Source organism: Mus caroli, unplaced genomic scaffold, assembly GCF_978045245.1.
Source record: "Mus caroli unplaced genomic scaffold, Mus_caroli_1 scaffold_2, whole genome shotgun sequence".
Classification (NCBI taxonomy): domain Eukaryota; kingdom Metazoa; phylum Chordata; class Mammalia; order Rodentia; family Muridae; genus Mus; species Mus caroli.
This window is the reverse complement of record NW_028227257.1, coordinates 125310165-125333424: the sequence shown is the minus strand read 5'-3', so window position 1 is coordinate 125333424 and position 23260 is coordinate 125310165. Positions and strand designations below refer to the sequence as shown.

The 23260-nt window shown below is 39.3% G+C and overlaps 1 protein-coding gene across 1 annotated transcript in view; it reads left to right on the top strand.

The window, feature by feature from the left end:
- Positions 1 to 18551: 18551 nt before the first annotated feature.
- Kcnj3 (potassium inwardly rectifying channel subfamily J member 3) overlaps positions 18552 to 23260 on the top strand; it is a 174201-nt gene continuing 169492 nt past the window's right edge. The window contains exons 1-3 of the mRNA XM_021154362.3: positions 18552 to 18760; positions 19033 to 19084; positions 19397 to 20153. Of these exons, the coding sequence (XP_021010021.1) occupies positions 19452 to 20153 (702 nt within the window). The 5' untranslated portion in view covers positions 18552 to 18760; positions 19033 to 19084; positions 19397 to 19451. The remainder of the gene's footprint in view (positions 18761 to 19032; positions 19085 to 19396; positions 20154 to 23260) is intronic.

Genomic DNA, 23260 nt, shown 5'->3' with positions numbered 1-23260 from the left:
TTCAGTTCCCAGATAAAAGATAAAAAACTTTATATTCATTATAAGTCTTAGACAGCTCAAAGCTGGGCAGATGTCTATGCTCTATGTTATTGTGTCTACTTCCCTGCCCATAACCCTAAGATATGGCTTGACATGTCTGCCTGAGCTGCTCTTACTTCAACTGACCAGTTCTCATGGTCATGTTTTTATGATTCACCTACTTGATGGAATCTTCTCTCTCCACCTTCTCTTTTTCCTCCCTCATGGTTTTCTTCAGACCCCAAGCTTAAGGACCCCAAACCACACCAACATCTATTCTGCCCAACTATAGACTGTCAGTATCTTTATTCAACCAATAGCTTTAAGTTAAGGAACAAGGTCACATTGCATTATTTGATGTACTTGAGGATTCTCTCATCCCTGAGGCAATCAGAACCAGCGTTCAACATTGCAATACATAGCAGCAGACCAAACCACAACAGTTGTTGGTTATGGGTTGATAAGTGGTCATGCACAATGAATAAACAACAATAAGAAGAAATTAGATATCCTGATAGGGAAGATCAAATTTGCCTCAAGGAACTCAATGCCTCTAATCAGCAGGAAGTAGTCTAATGATAATGTTGTCCCCTTTCTGACCCCTGGATTTAGTCAGGGATCTCTTTCCTCTCCTCACTATCCAGTTTTCTCTCTTATCTAGTGTTAGGGGGTTGAAAGAGTGGAAGAAAGAGGGTGGAGAAGAGTGGATGACAGAAGAACTCACAAAGTATCAAAGACAGCTTCATATAACTTCTCCTTATGTGGAGGAAAACATGGAATGTGCATTTTCACTCTCCCGTGACTTTCCCTTACCCTTTTCTTTACTATTGTTGCTTGTATTTACCATGGTAAAACCTATCCCATAAGCCTTTGCATCAGCATTTATTTGCCTTGGATGCCTAAGGTTGAGGCATTACTCAACACTAATAGTAATGAAATATGTTTTTTTTATGCATTTTCAGCTGTTTATTTAAGAAGGGTATATTATAAATTGATATATACATATAGATAAGATATGAGACATAACTCATTCTTCTCTCACTGGCCTATAATTTATCTATATATTAATAAGTTATTAAATAGATTTCTGGAGGTGGTAGATCCCATTCAGTTGATTTCTCTTTAACTTATTTATTTCAATATCATTTATATATGATATATGATATATCACATATCATATACCAATTGTATATCACATATCACACGTCATCCTATATCATATATCATATATAATCACATATTATATTATTATATGTCATATACCATATTATTATATATCAAATATAATGCATCATACATCATATCATACATTGTACATCATATGTCATATATTATGTATTATATTATAATTTTATATTATAGATATGTATGTATATATTTAATATCCTATAGCTCAATTCTGTACATATTGTCCTTCATTTTGTAGGGGAGAAACATTTCCTAGGCTCTTTAGAGTCTCTGGCTGGGACTGAAAATAAAATTAAAAAAAAATAAGTTTATCAGAAATCAAGCATAGAAATTTATTTAACAACTGTTTTTCACTACATAGGAGTCTTCAGAGAGGAAGCCCTGAAGCTGAGGAAAACAAACTTGCATGGTATTCTGATGAAAGGCAATGAGAGGGTGGTGCTATGAGAGAATGATAAACTGGGCGAGCACAGTGAGACCTTAGTTTAGATTCCTTTATGCTTCTCTGCCGTTTTTCACCTGCTCTGGAGCAGAACTCTTGTCACATGAGTACCGATGTGCATCAGGGAAGGGAGGAGTTACAGGCCTTTCCTAGTTACAGGTCTTTCCTAGTTACAGGCCTTTCCTACTTGATTTTCTTCTGGACAGAGGAATGTTCTAGGACCTGCTTCAGACCACAGAAATCCTAAGTGTTCAGCCTTGGGAGCCTGAAAGGATAAGGGGTTTGTAAACATGTTAGTAAAACATGGTTTTATATTTTTCTGAAATTCCTTCACCTTAAAATGCTCAGAATAACGACCATGGTGGCTCAGGTCTATAATCTTATTACTCTGTAGGCTAAGGCAGGAGGATTTCTCTGGATATGCAGGCAGTTTGGGCTGAAGAATAGGAACCTCATCTTATATGAAATCAATCTAAAAACTGAAAAAAAATCAGATGCTAAATTGCACTCATTTATGATGTTTTGGGTTCCTCAATTTTTTATACTGCTGTCAACATGCATTGATTGGAATAAAGATCAGCATATGACATTGATATCTACTGTCATATCTTATGATGCATACATAATGTGATTATGGTCATTTGAATAGGAATAACCTAGTAGGCTCATATATTTAAAAGCTTGGTTAGTACAAAGTAGGACTACTTCACAGGGATTAGGAAGTGTGGCACTGCTCAAGGCAGTGTGTCACTGGGGGTGAACTATGAGCTTTCAAATACTCAAGCCATGCCCATTGTTTTATTTTCTTCCTGCTGTCTGCTGGTCTGAGTGTAGAGCTCTCAGCTACCTCTTCAGCATTGTGCCTACCTCTGTGCTGCCATGCTTCCTATCATGATGATGATGGACTAATCTTCTGGAACTGTGAGTCAGCCCCAGTTAAATATTCTCCTTTATAAGCATTGCCATGTTGTGGTGTCTCTTCACAGCAATAAAACTTTGACTAAAACAGTGATCAATTACAAGGTGACTAATACTACCAGGTAGTATGTGTGTGTGTGTGTGTGTGTGTGTGTGTGTTCCTTTCATCAGCACAATGAAAATGAACAAAAGCTAGAACAGGTTTGTCAATAAATCACTTTATTTCTAAGAATGCATCAGGGCTTTTGTATAAATACAACGTTAACATTTTCATAAAGGTTTTACAAGATGGGGGCAGGAGTAAAATCATTGCATCCAAGTCTTACAAAATTGAAAAACAAAAACTAGCAGATAAATAAAAGATATTAAAATTTAAAAAGATAAATTCCTTGTACTAAACTAAAGTATAACAATTTAATAGAAAAGGCGAATACTTAATGATTCTTGTAACATGGCTTGATTGGGCATTGCTGCCTGAACATATGAAATACTTCTTTAATATTAAAATCCTATATTGAGAGTGACTTTGTAGGAAGTTGACAGATTTCTAAATATCTTCCTTACAACCGCTTTATTGGGATGAGAACAAGCGCTCTTGACCTGTGTCCACCGAAGCTTTTGGCATTATGAAACAAACACCTGAATCACAATGGGGAAATGTGAAGAAAGGGGATCACCATTCCTGAATGGAGGGCCATGTAAATCAAAGCTAAGGGCTGTCATAGGAAACATGCTATACTGGTGGGACAATGTACTTATCAGGATTGGAGGCTGATAAACATTTCATAAGGGACTCTATTATGATTCTGGTAACAAAGCCAAAATGTCAGGAAAAGAGATGAGCTCTCAAAAGCAGAAAGCTGAAAGGTAAGCCCCCTGGTTGCACAGGAATGAATTTATTCTAAAGAAACACTTGTGTTCCTCTTTTGACTATCAGTATGGATTGAAAGAAATACAAATTTTCCCATATATCTCCTATTGAGAGACTAAATAGATGAAGCCATGGAGCATCCAGAGGAGAAACTTTGTCCCCTAGAAAATTATTTACAATGCTTACACAACCTTGTGGGAGAAACTAGCTTTGGAGGACAGACATGGAGCCAAAAACAGAAGTTATCACAAGACCATAGCTTGCCAGATTGCTTAGTTATGTTTATCTCTTCTTATAGTTATCTATTTAAAGCCTAACCTCTTGTCAATGTTTTCCAAAAACCCAATATAGTGTGGATAGGGCTGTATCTCTTTGTCTCTCTTCCCAAACAAGTATTTTTTTGCTTTGTATTATTATTTTGCCTCCCCTCCTTTAATTGGCTTATTGAGAATATGTAGCCAAACCTGCCTTGTTGGGACACAAGCTTCTAACCCTAAGTCCAGTAACAGAAGGACAACTTCAGGTTGACATAAGAATCCAACTTTGATTGCAAGACACAGGCAGGGAAATTTTAAGAGTACTCCAAAGTACACTCAAAACATCTTCAGAATGGGAAAGCTATCAGAAAGGTTAATTCCATTGGGGTTCAAATCCTTTTAATCGTTTTAGGTCATGAATATAAGACAGTGAGACATGGGCTCTGGATTTTGCCAAGAGCCAGGGCATTTAAAACTGCCGAAGGAGATCAAGGTCCCTCAATCAGAGGGCCTGACTGCGATCTGAAGGTCAATTCTGAAGGTTACTTGGGAGTCTCTCTGACATTACATTTCTTATGACTAAGATGAATATTTCTCCCAGACTTCCTCAACCTTGGGTCAGGGCAGAGGACAGCAACCTGTCCTCTCAGCCACATAAATCCACCTTCTTCTCCCAACTGGTTTTGCAGTGCTGGAAAAAATAATTAGCTCTCAGTGACTCTAGCACAGATTAAGTTTCTGAAGAGTACTAAGCTCATATGGTGACTTCGCATCTGTATTCTGTAACAAAGTATCAATTGCCTGGACATACGTATACTTGCGAGGCACCCAGGCTGGAGCAAGCCCTACTGAATATGAGCACTGCATGCAAATGTCTGAAATATTACAGAGGGGAACAATAGAGAATGCAATAAGCAAAGGAGAAATGTGACCAATTTTGGAACATGAAAGAGTAAGGATACAACCTACCCTATACAGCTAACTTTCTTTTCCTTGGCCCTCCATCCCAATATTTACTTAGGGTTTCATGATGTAAATTACACCACCCATCACATGTTTTGTAGGAATCTTCTGGTGGTTGCTTATTAGGGCAATTTGGGTTCTGGTCACATAATACAGTCTTGAGTTTGTTTCATTCTTTTCTTTTCTTTTTTCTTTTTTATTCTTCTTATGGATGGGGATGTCCCACAGAGCAAGACTCTTTATCTTCTGCCAACTTACCAGTTTCCCTGGACCATTTCTGAGCAACTAATTCTGGAACTGCACTGAGATGGCACTGTGTGCTCTACACATGATACCCACTACCTATACTGAAACAGAAATTAATCATCCTTTGAGCATTCCATGATTTTGAAATCAAGCTTATTCAAAAGAACTTCTCTAAAGCTTCCTGCTTTTTTAGAGTGGGACTAAGGCACACAATCTACAGCCACTTAAACACACACACAAAAAATAGAAATATTAATGAAACAGGTACTAGACTTTTTAAATTAGAATCATTCTGACTCTTTCCCATACCAAACAATTGTAAGTTTTGTGTATTGTATTAGACCATTAGTGCTGGGATAAGAGACATTTTGTGTGAAGAGCAGCATATGGTAGAATTGCTCATCCCTGGGTGACTAAGCTTTGCTACTAGCTGTTCTGAAGTATTCCATCTTCTCTTTGAAGAAGTCACTTAAGAATTTTATGATCCCTTAGCCCTCAAGCAACTCAGTTCTGATAAATCTGTGCCATGCTTGATCCAAAGGCAAATGGACATACCTTAAGACAAAGCTAGCGTTGTCCCTCAGTATGTGTTGTGGGACACTACTGGGGAGACACAAACAAATGTCTCATCACATAAAAGGTTGTAATCACCCAATTTAAGCAACAAACCGATTATCTTAAGAAGATAAACAAAGTTCAGTTTAGTGAATAGAGTTTGTTAGTCTGTTTTTCTACTAAAGAACTTTGTAATTTTCTGTACATTTTAAATTAAAAATCTCATAATATCGTTTTGAATATTTGTCCCCTCTATCCCTTCCCATATTCTCCTCTCAACCATGTACTTTCCATTCTAAAACTGATAGCTACTTTTTCTTTGATTTTGCACATACACATATATGAACCTCTCTCTATATATTCATATATATATATGTACATATATATAAAACATACAAATTATTATTATTATTATTATGCATAATCCATGAACATATATGGTAGATATATAGATACAACATATTGAGCCCATTTTTATTGTCTGTGCATATGTAGTTTCAGAGGTGACCTTTTAGTTTTGGATTTTATTAGGACTACTTAAAGAAGTATGGGTATGTGCTGCTTGTTGGACAAGAAGAAATTCAAAGACATCTCTGTCACTGAAATGCACCGTAGTATAGATGATGGCTTATGAAGCTGGAACTTTGAGTGTAATACACAATGTCATGCAGCTCAACAGGTTGTGGTGTCTTCCTGGCAAGTAAGTTGGTCTCAGTTCATTCTAGCTTATCTCTGCTTCTTCTAGGCAGGGCAGATGGTCTTAGAGTGTATATCAGCAGTCCTTACTGCTTATCTATCCTGGGGAAGAAATTTAGCAAGTGCATCTTGTCAATTTCAGTGATTTCCTGAAGATTTAGAGTTCATTACTTCCTGAGTCTTAAAAATCTTCCCTGCAAAACAGGATGTTTCACCTCTCTGTAGAGCATCTTGAGACTAAAGTAGCTTCCCACCATGATGCAATGCTTTATCTCTGAGAAAATTGCTTTTCAACACAATGCTACCTTTCCTTCTGTCTCATCTATTAAATTCTGGAAACTATAGTAGATGGAGTTTGTCCCTCAGACTTTGGTATGTCTTCAGCTTTCCTTTTGTTGTGGTATTCCTGGACAGAGAAGCTGCATCCTGAAGATTTCTGCCAGAAACTGGCTTTTGTTCCTGTCCGCACTGGCTGAGTGTATGCATATTCAAAGGTTGAACTGAGCAGAACAGGGCTTTACCTTATTAGACATTTAGTTCCTTCGGTCCATATTGCTTTCTCAGTGGATACTTACAGCTGTAAATTTATGGCACTAATTCCAAAGTTGCTGCTAGTAGTGACCAGTGACAAATAGCTCTGGGCTTTATGCTCCATCTAGAAGAGGGCTGGGAAAAAACTAAATTACTAAAATTCTTCAATACAAGAAAGTCTTTAGGAGAAATCGTTATTTTATTTTGCTCTTTCATGTAATTCTGGGTTTTTTTTTGTTTTTTTTGTTTTTTGGTTTTGTTGTTGTTGTTGTTGTTTAATGCATGGATGAAAATCTCTTTTGTTTGATTAATAAGAATTAAATGCTTTTCAGATGCAAAAGGATAGGTTTCTTGGGAGCTTGGGCAAGGAGATGAGTGGGTTTTTCTCATCTGGGGCCAAAGGTATGAACAGGAGTGCAAACTTTCCATTAAAAAGACCAGTGATTGACAGTGTGAGGTAATGTCAGATGCAGCCAACAGTAGGAGACTGTGGTGGACAAGCATCTGGAGCAAAACAAGGCACATTCTGATTCCCTTTGTGTTGAGATCACACAACAGAAAAGAAGCTAAAGCTTACAAACCTAAAACATTACAATTTAGTTATGACTTAGTTATGATTTTAATGATTTGATATTTAATGAATTAATATTTTTAGCTTTAAAATCTTTTGTAGCCTCATTACTAAACTAGAGATTTTATGTAGAGATTATAATTTTAAGTATACAAAATGTTTTAAAATATACAAAATATTTTAAAACAATATACAATATATTTTAAAACTGACCTTGAAACTATTTCATGCCAGACCTTAGGGTCCATGTTGTATTTAGATGTTCTATACTCTTCCTTCAAATACCTCTCAGAAATAGATGATATTTCTATCTTATGTTGGAGAGATTACTAACTTGCAGAATCCATAGAGCCGGGAAGTATAAGGCTTTCTACTCTATCTCTTAGCATCGTGATATGTCTATGTCAGATTCTATACATCACCTGGGCTGTAATGTTACACTCTGTCATGTCAGCACTCAGGAGACAAAGGCAGGTAGATCTTTGAGTATACGGTCAGCCTGATCTACTGAGTGAGTTCCAGAACATCCAGGGCTACACAGAGAAACCCGATCTCAAAAAAACAAAAAGGAAACCAAAAAACAGATGTGTGTATGTGTATATATATATTTACATATTTGCATATCACTGGCACAAACATACACATGCAAGTATGTACACACACACACACTCAATCCTTAAAAAGTCACTGTGTAATAATGGACAATTAAAAAATAGAAAAGAGTGACACTTCCTTTTTAGTGTAGATACAGAACTTATTCTTGACAGAGGGAATTCAGTGGTGCATGTTATTTCTTAAGTGTTTTACATAAAATGGTCTAGGCAAAATATTTTTCCTGGGTAAGCACAGCAGTGCTTGTTGTTTTGGCCAGTGCTAACATGTTAATCAATTGGGATGGTTGAAGTATATTCTGAGGAGACTATCTTGTCCTTCATCTATGTTACCTGCAACAATTGATATGAGACCTTTTGCAGCCATAGAAGCCATCTTGTCATTCATTTCTGTGTCAAGAAGCAGAACTAATCACTCGATGACATTTTGATACAAGAGTTTATTTGGTGGTGTTTGTATTCTGACATTGACTGAATATGTGAGGACATTGCATCAGCAGCGACTCCAGCCTCACAGGATGCAAAATTGAATATGCACTTGATTGATGGCTGGAACTGGGCATTGACCTTCGTGATCTTCCTTCTGATGGTTACACACTGCTTTGCTTTTACTAAGATAATCATGCAGGAAAAAATATTTTCTCCAGATATAATAATGCTCATATAATTAACATAAAAGTTAATTCAATAGTTGATAGCTTCATTACATTTTATTCCCTTTTCTTATTTAAAGCTTGATACATCACTGAAACAATGCAGGCATCTAAGTATTGTGGAGCATCTTACTGATACCAATGAGTATAATACACAATTCACAGGTTTTTTTTTTTTTAATTTTATGTATGAGTGCTCTATCTACATGTACACCTGCATGCCAGAAGAGGGCATCAGATCATATTGTAGACAGTTATGAGCTACCATGTGGTTGCTGAAAATTGAACTCAGGGCCACTGGAATAGCAACCAGTGTCTTTAATGTTTTTAACTGCTGAGCCATCTCTCCACCTCTACAACTCACAGTTTTAATGAAGGTATTTATTTAATAAGTCATCTTAGCTCAGTTTGGAGAACAGATGATCAGTAGAAATTGACAAAAGGAACAAGAATAGCTTTAGTAATTATTAAGTTACTTATAACTGCTGTCTGCAGATGTTTCTAGAGCTATGATTTTAACTATGCTGTCACAGCATATAGGCAGCATATATACATTTGTTCTGTAAGCAAAATGTTTACAACTTTTGTTTTCAGACCAGTTTGATCAGAAATTGGGACTTACTCCGTTTCAAATTTGTGTTGCTTAAGTTGGAAAAATGACTGCATGAAAAGAAGTGGAAAGTCTTACTTTATTTCCACTCAGTTTATAAAAGAATATCAGTGGCCACTTCTGTGGTTTCCTGGAGGATCCAGACTATGATTTGGTGGGCTGCTGGGTAATCATGAAAGTAAGCAGGTCTATATTATCATTCAGTGTACTGACCTTGAAACTGGTTTCTTTCTCTAAGTGAATAACCAACTGCTGACTATTATAGAACTTCCTGGAGAAAATTAAGGTGAAATTATGCATAAAAGCAAGTAAAATAAAATGATATTCTGGTTTCTAGTGACTGTTTTCATTTCTGCAGTTACTCCTTATTCCATTGTGTCCAAATAATCATAGTGCAGATGAACATAATATGTTTATATATAATATGTCTATAATATATATTATATAATGTGTCTGTAATACATTATGTGTGTACTGTGTTTATAGTATATTATATATAAAATAAATCATAAAAAGAACAGCATGGAAAACAAAACTGACCAACATGCATGGTCCTTCTGGCTGCATAGTGATCAAGTTCTCCACTGGTTTGTAAATTGTCATTGCAACAATTGAAATGTATGTGCTTCTTCCCTTCCCTTTTCCTCCATGTTTTCCCTTTTTTCCTCGATTCTGGAAAAGGTGATACCTAGTAGAAGAAAGAATTATGAAACCAGAACTTTTACATACTCCTCCGCAGAAAGCAGAAACATTATTAATGAGTAACTTAAAACATTTATGGGTTTTACAACCAGTAGCTCTGGATTCCCCTATTCATGTTTTAGTTATGACCGTGTGGTAGGATTGGTTTAACCTGCCCTCCATGTAAAACGTATTATGCTTTGCTTAGGTGCTCTCACTGAATAAAAGGACTCCCTATAACCCGACATTTATGTGTAGCGATGGTGAACTCTGGTGAGTGGTGAAAAAGGAGTCACTAATCCACACTCAGTTTGGCACTACAGATGAGGGCTGTCAGGGCAGGGGAAAAGATGGATGGGGATCCTGTAGATGACATTCACTAGGAAGCCTCTTGCTAATGGGATGCACTTTGTAAGCAGCAGCTTCACATTCCCAGCTATGCTGTCAGTACCAACAGAGAGGCTTTTGAAAAATACTGAAGCCCGCCAGGGTTACACTCGTGCAGTGCTTGATATAAATGATCTGGAGTGAAGTCCAAAGGTAATGCTAATGCATAGCTAGTAGCAGTAAACATGCTTATTTGATTATTCTACTTCAGAAAATTGTATTCTCTGCGCTCCTTCCCTTTCTCACTTAGATTACATGCCATAAAACCTTTGGCTGCCATTCTTCATACCTTGTCTCCCAGTATCTTTCCTAACTTCCTGAGTTCTCCTCTGTCCCTAGCTGTGTACTTCTGTCACACTGATCCATTGTTCTCCCTCTCTGTCTCCTCCATGCAGTTTTCGAGCAGCCCTTAGTACTGGAAGATGCTAAAGCAGCAGCAATGGGGAATTTCTACTTTCTAGCCACATCTATCAAAGCTGAGACCCAAATAGCCCTGGGATTCCCATGGTTGGTCACAGGGTCTGAGGTAACTGCACCCAAATGAGGCCAAGGTTGTAATGTGTACATTCAATATGACTTTGTGAAATTATGGAAGTGCTTCTAGGTATCTCTAAGTACACTTCTGAAGAAACAGCAATGATTACTATTTCCCTTTCCTAGTAGCCAAGGATGGATGCTACTAGCTCTTCCAGTCATGGAGTTTCCCCTTTAGCTGGAAGAAACAGCTGTCACATTCTTCCAAATTTATTGTACCATTCAGGTCCTCTCAGAAGCAGTTCTTCCGCTGGTGGATGCCAGTTATTAGCAGCTTAGTTGGGTTTAAGGTCCAGGCTTTCTCTGACCAGGGTAAGTTACTTTTGTTTCAGAGGTACTATTTTTCTTGGTAAACATGTATCTGATTTACATCATGGCTTAGTTTTCTGCTAAATTGTGGTCATCTACTTTGCCTTTTATGGGTTTAGTAGTACTTCTTCATCATTATTCCTACATGTTCCAGGCTACAAAACTATAAAGAAAATACGTTTTCTTAATTCACAGTTCTGGAGACTTAACAGGATTCTATTTTGTAATATAACTGTGGCTGACAATTTTCCCTGGTTATAAAGGATGTCGCATGCCAAAAGACAGGTAATAACACTGACAGTTCTAGATACTCTGGTCACTCCTTCTTTTAAATAATGTGTTTAATAAGTATTCTCCCTGATTAGTTTAGCTAATCCTATCAACTCCCAATGACTCTGCCTTTATCAGTATTATAGTCCCATTAAGTTTCAATCTTTTCAAAACCTCACATTGCAAATGAAGTTTCTTGTGGTGACCCTTCTGGTTCTGCTGGTTCTTCCTCTTCTCCTCTGCAGCACTCCCTGGGCTCCACCTATTGTTGGAGATTGTGGGACTCTGCATCTGCTCCTGATAGCAGTTGCTGCATAAAGTCTCTCTGCTGATGATTGCTCTGGATTCAAACCATTCTACAGGCAAGACAAACTGTAGAGAAAAGGTTTTGTAGATGTATGGGTGTCCCAATCCCTCCACTTGAGGCCTTGCCTTGTTACAGAAGAGCTCTTTCAGGCTAAGCGTCCCCCATTACTAGGAGACATTCCTAAGGTTACTCTAGTAGATTCCATGGAGTTTCTGTTTGACTAGGTTTCTACCTTGCCTGTGAAATGCCCCCAATGCCAGTTGTTTCTCCCAGTGTTTTCTCCTTCCCTCACCTGAGCTCTCCTGTTCCCAACTTCACCTGCCCCAGTCCACTAGCAAAATTTATTCTATGTTTTCTTCCCAGGGAGATCCTTATGTCCCAGTCTTAAGCCATCCTTGTGACTTAGCCTCCTGGGTCTGAGGATTGTATCATGATTATCTTTTGCTTTACTACAGAGTCAGCTGACCAGAACTCATGGAAGCTTACAAAGATCAAGAAGGGTCTGAGTTAGGTCCTCTGAATTATGTGTTATGCCTTAGTAGCTTAGTCTTCATACGGGATTCCTAACTGGGAGTGAAGACTGTTTCTTGCCTTGATGCTGAACTAAGTTTCCTGACAAAAGCAATTTTAGTAAGGACAGGTTTATTTCAGCTCATAGTCCAGGGTAATGTCCCCACATAGGGACATCACAGTAGGAGCATGAGGTGGCTGGTTACTTTGCATATGTATTTAGAAACCTTAGAACATTATACATTCTTTTCTTCTGCTGCTGCTGCTTCTCCTCCTCTTCCTCTTCCTCCTCCTTCAGCCTAGCACCTCTGCCTGTGGACTAGATAAGTTCATGAACTGTTGGCTTTATTATATTATATATAATATATTATATATTATATTATATTATACCTCAATTATCCAAATTTAGATAATCCTTTTAGACATCTAGGCAAGCCAGTGAGGGATTAATAATTTAGGCTCTATGAAAAGATGATCAGAGCCCAACTACTTAAACCCTCACTGGCATGCCTAGATGTCCATCTTCTAGGTAACTGATAGTCAATATTAATTATCAAACATACATAAACATTATTTTTTCTAGTTATATACAGATCTTGTCCCTACTTTTGTTGTGAATTTTGTCTTTTAGTTTTGGAGTTCTAAAATGGTTTGAAATTCTATTACCTAATGATGAACAAAATATGATTCTTGTAAGATAGAACTTGGAAGAGTTTCATTAGCTGGAAAAGTTCCCTAAGGAACTTGTTCTGATTGCTAATAAAGTAATCCTCTTCATTTAATAGTTGCCACATTCATAGAGTATTGCTATTGTTATAGATGATGTTGATAATACATCCTGTTGGTATGATGACTTCATTATTCCCCACCTGTCAACTTTGGCCTAATGATAGATACATAGTAAACATACTTTATTGTCTGGCATATCAAAGTAAGTATAATCTCTCTCTCTCTCTCTCTCTCTCTCTCTCTCTCTCTCTCTCTCTCTCTCTCTCTCTCTCTCTCTCTCTCTCTCTCTTTCTGTGTGTGTGTGTGTGTGTGTGTGTGTGTGTGTATCTGTATGTATCTGTAACTCCATTGATGCTCCCGGGGACAACTTAGAAATACTGACATTGGTAGGGATGTTTGTTTTCTGTATACCACCTCAATACCTTTACACCTTATAGAACAAATGTTTACCTTATTAAGTAGACCAACTTCCAGAAGACTATTAAAAAGTATTTATTCTTTTATAGACCAGACTACTCTGTGGCACAGCTCTGTGGTAAAGAGAAGGTTCAGTGAGGAAAGCCTTGCTAATAAATGGCCTCCTAGTGACAATGGGTTATTACCTCTTTCTGAACCCTTAGGCAGAGACCAGGTTGGAGCCAAGATTAAAGGCTTCCTGAGTCATCTTCCATGGTCTGGCAAGGCCTCTGTTCTCATCTGTGCAATCAAATCTCAAACTGATTTCTCTCTTTGGTTTTCTTCTTCTTCTTTTTTTAGCAAGGGAGAAAATAACTTCTGTATTCTTTTTTTAGGAGAGTGAGAAAAGGAATATCATTCTATTTCTCAGAATTGCATATAGCATTTCAAAAAGTGACCTCTTCCCAGATGTAGCCAAACCTCTGTTGGCAATGGGAGCACGTAGCCTTTTGAAGGATGAAAGCTTTAGGTCTCCGGCTTGCCACTCATTCATTTTCCTTTTGGAAAAATGAGAAGAAAATCACCTACAAATAATATCGGCCACTTTTTTTTATTCGAGAAATTAATAATTCTAGCCACCGGCAAGCCGGCAAGCCTTCCCACAGTCACGTGGTGCATCACAGTCACAATCCATGAATGAGGAGGCCCACTCCAGGTACACTGGGGTGCTCAAAGACTTGCTTTTGTCACAGTTGGCCGATTAAGTCATTTTTAGAATTTGGTCTTCTCAGGGGCAGAGGTTTTATCTTTTATATTAGGTATGTTCTTTTCCTCACACTGTTCAGTTACATAATAGGATAACTGCATGTTCAAAGTCATGCTTTTTTAGTATAAAATACAAAATCACATCCTTCATTTTTGAAGTACCAGTTATTCATGATATTACTTATTTTGGACACAGCAAATAAGACATTGCCAAAAGTACTCTCTAGGCAGAATAAATATGTACCCTGGCCTTATCTGAGCCTGTTGTTAAATATAGCTTTGTTCTCTTTCCCTCTGAACTCCAGGTTAGTTTGCTTGTGATCTACCACCTTATCTTGAAACACAAGACTCCAAATGTTTATGTCCTCTGCAATTTTTTTCCCTTGACTTTTATGTCAGTCGTGGCCTGGTATGTAATTCTGTGCCTTTGCCACATTTTGACCCAGTCCATGCATAAGGTTTGCTCTCAGTTTATCTGTATTCAGTGGCCTTCTGTCATCTGTTCTCCACACATTCGCCTGGCCTCAGCTCTGTGGGGCTGGCTGCCCTCCAGAACCTCATCCTGGAAGCAGCTGTCCTCACAAGGAGAGAGGAGCTTGGTTCATCTGTAAATATTTTCAAGGAGCGGGACTCAATGTCACAAAGAGGTCAAGGCTTCAGTCATGTGGGAAGTGTGACATGATAGCATATGAGAAACGATTAACTTAGCAGGCAGTACTGTACCTCTAAAGTGACAGAGACCTAAAGCAAGCCAGTGTGTATTAGAAGCCCTGCCTTACTGTCTTTCTAGCTAGGCTCTCCAAATTCAACCTTAAGATACTCGTAATGTTGCCTGGAGCATTTCAGTGAGCTCCTTGTAAAGCTTGGTTCTTTAGACCTCTCTTAAGTACTTCACTTATACAAGGTTAGGATGTACCCCTGAAGTAAAGAGAGTGTCAAATATTAGCAGATGCAGGCTCAGGGAGTTTGCCTTCTACTTAGACAATTTTGGTGAATTCTAGTCTCCACACAGACTGGAATATTAAACATGTCATGATGAAGTCGGAAGAAATGGGCACCAAAGGAAAGGATGGATTATTGTCAGTGGGAGGATTCAGTGTTATGCAAGAAGTGGGTGTTGACATGAAATGTGGATGAGTTCTTTTACCCCCTTGTTTGCTAGTGTCTGAGATGTACATTTCTTAGGAAAAAGACAATGCAATGAAAAATAAGGTGTGTTATTTGAAGGCGAGTTAATATGGAGCATCATTGCTAGCAGTCAGAGCTGACTAGAGAAGAGCTCATTCTGAATAAAATGTAGAAAAGAGTTCGATAGGCTATGTGAGACCATTTTGGATGTCTATCAATGTTCACATCAATGAGAAACATGTCCTGTGGAGAAGAGGGCCCCAAGGTCTAGGATAGGAGTAATAAACTACTCTTCTAACACTGCTGGAAAAAGATGGATGGACCACAAAGGCTCTGAGGACACACTACTTGAATTCAAATTTCAGCCTCTAGTTTTCTGTGTGTGCTGTTACATGAATCATTTACTCTCTGTACCCACAGTGTGCTCATGTGTACAAAGAGGATTAGACTTGACCAAGTCTTCTTAAACTTTCAACTTGGACACTCAGCATGTAAAGTATATAAACAAATCAAATGTTATTAATAATAAAAGATGACTTTATTTTAAAATAACTCTTTTGTTTATATAGCTTTTTACTACTTGTTAAAGACAAAAAACAAATATATAAACCTGTGCGATTTTTTGAGTTTATTTCTAGGAAAAGAAGTATATCATGGATGACTATTTGACATCACAGCATGTGAAGCAAATTCAAGATTTTTCAGTTGATCGATACTTTGACTTAATAATTGTTAGTACTAGAGTGACACTTTGCCTGTACTACCTGCAGTACAAATGGCAGAAGTAAAAATGCGACATGCTATTTCAGAAATGGTTGGAAAATCTGCTCTATTCCCAGGCAAAAATTCATATAACAATTGTCAAAATAAAATTCAAAACAGTAACTCAAATAAAAACTTAAAGTCAATCATTCTGAAACAATACAATTAAATCAATTTGAGTTTAATACTCACCGAGGAATGGTGGTAGGAAGATATTAAAATACTTTGTTTTTTGTTATTAAACCATCATGATTCTATAAGAGCCTCACTATTTATACATGGGTGGCCTGGAGCTTGTCTCAAACTCACAGAGATCTGATTGCCTCTGTCTACTGGATGATGGGCTTAAAAATCATACTCCACCATGTTTGGCTGACTAGGGTCCTGAAGAAAAGTTAGTGATGTCCTTTTAAATAAAGTACAGGTATTATTTCAAACATATTGGGTAAAGATCCAAAAGACTGATAGAACATAAATTCTTAATGTAACAAGAAATATTCTCTTTTAAGCGTCAATGTTCTCTCATATCCTTTCAAGTGAGGGATGCCATTTAGTGCAGGTTACATTCTGAGTCTAGTTTTAGTGAATTGATGGGGAGGTGCTAATGATTTAGACTGGCATATGTAATAATCCAAGAAATATTGTTTGCCAAGCATGAGACCAGTACAATTCTAGAAAGGAGAAAGAAAGAAAGGCAAAAGGACAGGACTTTCACCCTTGTAGAGCCTGTTTTATCAGATTGCCAACAAAGGGAGAAGAACATTGACAGAAAGAAAACAGCATCGAGAAAACTTTCTCATGAGCAAGGAACCTGACTGGTGAGACAAAGAGGGTCTGAGATACTACGGAAGGCTTTTCTATCGAGAACACACTTAAACAGGGAGGCAATAAGACCCATAGGAAGGACAAGAATATTATAGGGTGAGAAAGAAGACCCTGGAGTAGCCCAGGGATTAGCTTATATCTGCAACTGTTTTAGCAATCGAAACAGCAGCCTGCCAAGGGCAGAGTGGACGGTGGAGGAGAAACAGAAATAAGATAAGGAGATGTGTTAGTTCACATCATGGCAACAACTTAAATAACTCATTCATGGTTTCCTCTTCGCTCTGCTAAAACTTGGCAGCCCAGTATATCCTTTGAAGGAGACATGATTAAATAGTAAAATAAATAATAAAAATAGCATTACTTTTCTTTTATTCCTTTGTTTCTCAGTCATCACCGGGAAAATACAAAATTCTCATTTTCATTTATTTATTTTTTTGAAGGGGGGAAATTCAGGCTCCACAATTTTTCTCTTGCTCAAGGTCACCCAGCTTGTAAATGATATAGCTGTATTCAAAAAGGCCTTAGGATTCCAGGACCAGCGTGTCCCTGTTTTGTTTAACCTCCAGAGAATACATTGCTGTCCTCTTTGCAGAGACCCCATAGGAGAAGCTGTAATTGGAGCTAAATACTTTACAAGTTCTCTGCTTTTGAGTGCATGAAGGTTTGTCTTAGGGCAGAGGAGCAGTGAGTGTCTATACAAGGGAGAAATGGTCTAGTGATTGTGTGCTTTTTCTGTTTCCAGTTCTGTTTCCAGTTGATGACTTTCTACCAACTTTGCGTATCTGGACTGAATGGAATATGGCATAAGACTCCATGACATTTTAAAACGAGCATGAAATGTGGTAAATAAGCTGGCATTTACTCAAGGGCTCTATATCAGCTGTTTTTGCACTTTGCCCCCTCCATTAAGTTAACTGCCAGGCTGGGGCCATTAAAATGTGGCACTTTTCCCTCAATTATTGCCACACACTAACTGAAGTTATTCTAAGTCCTCCTCATAGTATCATTTTCAGAAAGGGTTTGGTGTTTCCGTTCAGTGTGCCCTTTCTTGATTGTCAGGTCCCTCTGGTTTTGTAATTTTGGGTTCTGAATATGCCTATCTGAAAGCCGAATCTCTGTTGATGATGCATCCCCAAATCCTAGTATTCTATTCGCTTAAAAGAAAGTCATAGAAATAGAGACATATTGTACTCCTCGCAGAAAGCAGCATTTGTTGCTTTCTGGGGGCTTTCTGATTGATGCGGAATGGGAGGGGGGAAGAGTTGGCTGCCTTTTGGGAGCAGATTTAAAGCTGCTTCTCATTGGAGGGGCTCACATTCTCTAAGCTGCCAGACACTGCAGGCTCAACCCAGGCGCGGAGGTGCAATTCAGGCTGGTAGAGCAGCGGGGGAAGGCAGGGAAAGGCGGGGCTAGTGTGGTTCTGCAGCTGATCACACGCACCAGCACACACACCTCATTCTGGTTGCCTCCGCTTGAGCCTTGCATCCTCCATCCATCCGGGACAAGCAAAGGGCGGACATGGAATAGGAGATCGAAGGAAGGAAGACTCAAATGTTTCTATTGAGAGGCACGGTAAAAGCTGGAGCAAAAGCCGGTGTTTAACCTGAAAGTCTGACCTCCGTTCAGCAGTCGCACTGTCGCCTGGAAAGAGGGCATCCCGCACTAAGGAACCTGGGAGTCAGGCGTCCGAGTCAGTCTCTGCTTGGAGCATCAGGGGTTTCTGGCGGAGGCTGTGTACTGTCCCCAGGGAGGCACGGTGCCTGACACACCTGCATTGGTTCTCATCTTGGAACACCAAGAAAAGTAGAAAGGGGTCAGGCACCCTAAGCGCAGGGTGCTTGGCCAGACTGCCTGCGCTGCTTGCAGAGCCTCCTCCTGTCCTCTGTCACTGGGTGAGTGCCTGGGCTTCCAGAGCTCCCTGGAGCGCAGGGGTAGCTTGACGTCCGCTCACCCCCTCCGGAGAGTCCGCCCAAAGGCCCAGGTGGAGCTTGTGAAAACTCGGCCGCCCGCGCACCGCAGGAGTACAGGTCTCTAGAGTCCCGGGAGGGGGATTCTGAACCAGCAGAGCGTGGGTAGGGGGCGTTGCACCGCTGCCCAGTAGACATGCCTCTGGGCGGGATTTTGGCTAAAAGATAGGAGGCAGGAGTGACAAGGGATCTAGGAGCACTCCTGGGGGGGGCGGGTGATCAGGGTGCAGCTGGGAGGGGGGAGGGTCTGGACCAGGCAGGTGGGGCAGTTTAGAAGCTTGGGGAGTTAGCAGGTGGGGTGGGACTTGTTTGTCAAACTCATTAATTTTCAGCAACCAGTTCATGGGTGCTGCAGGACAGTCGAGGGTGGGGTGCCGTGGAAAGGTAAGAGGTGGCCCGGGATGCTGATGGTGGAGGGAAAAAGAGAAGCCTCAAAGAGCTCAGAGGCAAATTTTCACTTGGGTTCTTGCCCCTTGCATTCCCCTTGCTTTGAGTGTGGGAGAACACTTCTGTTTTAGCCCTGCTCCTGGAAAGAAAGCCTCTGTCCCAGGGGAGGAGAGGCATCCGACGGGGCAGAGACTGCTGCTACCTGCAGGGTGCTCCCCACCCCCACCCCCAACCCAGGCGCCTGCTTTCGTCCCCTCCCCTCCTGCTTTCATCCCCTGCCCCCACCTCCTTATTGGTGCTGGTTTGCAGCGCTTGGCTCCTGTGCCTCCGCTTCGTGTTTGAATCTGGCTCGCCCCTCCGTATTATGTCTGCACTCCGAAGGAAATTTGGGGACGATTACCAGGTAGTGACCACTTCGTCGAGCGGTTCGGGCTTACAGCCTCAGGGGCCAGGACAGGGCCCGCAGCAGCAGCTGGTGCCCAAGAAGAAACGGCAGCGGTTCGTGGACAAGAACGGCCGGTGCAATGTGCAGCATGGTAACCTGGGCAGCGAGACCAGTCGCTACCTTTCGGACCTCTTCACTACCCTGGTGGATCTCAAGTGGCGTTGGAACCTCTTTATCTTCATCCTCACCTACACCGTGGCCTGGCTCTTCATGGCGTCCATGTGGTGGGTGATCGCTTATACCCGGGGCGACCTGAACAAAGCCCATGTCGGCAACTACACTCCCTGTGTGGCCAATGTCTATAACTTCCCCTCTGCCTTCCTCTTCTTCATCGAGACCGAGGCCACCATCGGCTATGGCTACCGCTACATCACAGACAAGTGCCCCGAGGGCATCATCCTCTTCCTCTTCCAGTCCATCCTTGGCTCCATCGTGGACGCTTTTCTCATCGGCTGCATGTTCATCAAGATGTCCCAGCCCAAAAAGCGCGCCGAGACCCTCATGTTTAGTGAGCATGCGGTTATCTCCATGAGGGACGGAAAACTCACTCTCATGTTCCGGGTGGGCAACCTGCGCAACAGCCACATGGTCTCCGCGCAGATCCGCTGCAAGCTGCTCAAAGTAAGTGCAGCCCTCCCTTCCTCAAGCAGATGCCACCCAGAAACCCAAAGATTCAATCCCCTTGGGAACCACTCTGCTCCCTCCCGGGGTTTTTCCCTCCAGGGTTTTTCTTCCACCACAGGTAAACTTCTTTGGAGGAGGGGGTACGATGTGGGGAGGGGTAAAAAGGGATGGGAAATGGGCAGAGGGCATAGTTGCCAGTTCTTGTTTTGTCACTGTTCTTGTTTATATTCCTCACCTCTGATATGCTGCAGCACACCATAATGGTGGTAGGGAGAGCTGTGGGCTCCCTCCCATTCTCCCACTACTGTTTTGTCCCTGGAGCACTTTTGATTTGTTGCCAACTCAATACTCTTCTAAACATGAGGCCCTAAAGCTTCCAATGGGAAGAATTAGATGTTGGAAGTTGCCTCAACTTTAGTTTGAGTTTAGTCTTCAGTGTACCCCGTCCCAATAATACTACTAGGTGGATTACTCTTCAGGACACAGTGAGTTTAACTGTGGTCATCTTTTAAACAAACATAACAGATCTAGGCATCTCTTACTTGGTAAAACAGAAGGCACCATATCTGTTTCTTTAAAAACTATAATATGTGTGTGTGTGTGTGTGTGTGTGTGTGTGTGTATCCCTCTAGAGATGTATTCTGTGAAAGCTTGAGTGCTTTTCCTGTAGAGTCTCTTGTTAATTTTATTCTTAATTGCCTGTTTCTATGAAGACTTTGTCAATTATAGATTTTACTTGAAGCTTTTGAGCATCCATTAAAGAAGATTGCTTCCTAACATCAATGCTGTAAACGCCAAAACAAATTGATCATAGGGTTGTTATTAAGGTAAGGTCCTTGTAGCCTTCAGAAGGCAGCACCACAAACAAGAAGTGTCCCCTAGTTATTTGCAAATTAGAGTCTGAGAAAGAGGAATTAAAGTCTAGTTCTCTCTGAAGGTCTACAGATGTCACCACTTCTTCTTCCTCCTCTTCCTCTTCCTCTTCCTCCTCCTCCTCTTACTCCTCTTCCAGGGATTTTCCAGAGTGGTTTTCAAATGTTCACAAACTGAAAACGATAACCACAAATTAATAGTTCATTGTTGAAAAAAAAAGATTAATCTGAGATTATATTAAAAAAGTATAGCTGGGTTCAGAACTTAGAGGTAATAAAATGACTGATACTTGGGTTGAGGTAAAATTTTGCCATTGAAATTTTAATTTGCACCATTCAACTATATTATTTTATCCAGCCTCAACTTGTTATACAATTAAAAGTATTCTCCATGGATTAAAAGAATGTTTTTCTCTTCTGTCACTTTCATTAGCACTTATAAGACCTCATCCTAATTATTCTTGACCAAGTTGGCCAGTGCAGTGTTTGAATTAAAGCAGTTCACTTGCCCTGTCACTTTTCATCACATGAGTCCTTTCTATGCTGCCTTAGTAAACAAATAGCAGTTTTGATATCAGAGTGTAAAATTCCCAGCCTGGCTCTGGTATACATTTTTCATATGGATAGCTATGATTACATAATTTTAATTGACTTTGTTCTTTTATACAATTTAGATGTACACAATTTTTGTAATTTAAGGTGGTGTTTAGTTTTATTCACAACTGTTTGAATTAAGTGGATGGGAGATACAGCCAAGTGGATGAGTTGCAAACATGGTTATGATAGTGATGCTTGTGTGTGCTCACTTCTATGTGTAGAGTGAACTCTCCATATTCTCTAGGGAGGCTCTGGAGCAATCTGAGTCTTTGAACACTGCCAAGGAACCTGTGTGTGGATATTGATTGGGAACTCTCCTTAAGTGTAGTTTATCCTACTCACAAGAATTCAAGTTTTTGCCATTCTCTAATTAAGGTTATATAATAAAACTGGTGTGTTTCCACATACAACTTATTTTAGTTGTTGTAAACATTGTCAATTTTTATTTTTAAAAATCCAAGATATGATTAAAATTAAACTAGAAATCAGTGATATAGATGTGGACAATGAATGGAAGTTTTGGGTCTCTGCAGTGTGCACATACCCATGAAGATTTACCATTTACTGCCATGTACTACTATTAGCAGAACAGTATCTTGAATTAAGAAGTAAAATATTATAATGTTGCAGCAAGGTGCTATATGAACACAAGGTTATAAAATCAATATCACACTCAAATAATAGAGTATTAATGAGTTACTTGTCTTATGATTTATTAGAAACTGAAAGTATTAAAGTGTGACATTAATGGTGTATTGACAGAAATTATAATGAAGTTAATGTAGCTTGTTTTAAATTTGTTTTTCTGGCAGGCATGGTAATTATAATAAATACTTATAGGTTTTTAAATAATTTTCTTATACAATATGGAAAAGAACTCATGTTCTACTGAGAAATTAATAATATTAAGCAAGATTAGAAGGGATGTTTGCTTTAATGAGTGACCCCTATTTTCTGTAAGAGATACTTGAAGTGACCTAAAACAGTCAGCTATGATATATAGGAGAAAAACTATATAAAGGCTAAACGTTTTAAAACTTGCTATGAATAGTATATATGCTTACTAATTATCAGTTCAGGTATCCAGTTTGCTATTGTAAACCATTTTAACACTTTAGATGCTATATTTATGTGTCTTCAATACACAATATACTGCAGTCTCATGTCAACAAATGCCAATGCCAGTATGTTTCTGAAACATAATAATTATAGTACACATATATTTTCTTATAATTTAAGTAACATTTTCTACTCAGAAATTATTTGTTGAAAAACAAAATCCACAAATATAAATTTATTGAATAATTATAATCTACTTTCAGTTTTTTCAAAGACACTGAGAACAGGGTAGTGCCTTTAAAACTTTCAAATGTTGGATAATATGAAGCTTCCTACTCATTCTTCTACGGAATTCCCAATAGTCTGGTGGAAAAAATTTAACTTTCAAGCCTAATTTTAATTTTGCTTATCAATTACATGAAGGCAATTTGTGTTTAAATTCCACCCTCCAGTTTCCAACTGAAAACACTGAAATTTCTTAAGACTGTTTTGTCTCCAGAGTACTTTTGGTTTGTTGTCAACCCATTACTCTTCTAAACACAAGGCACTAACACTTCTAAACTGAAGAATTAGATG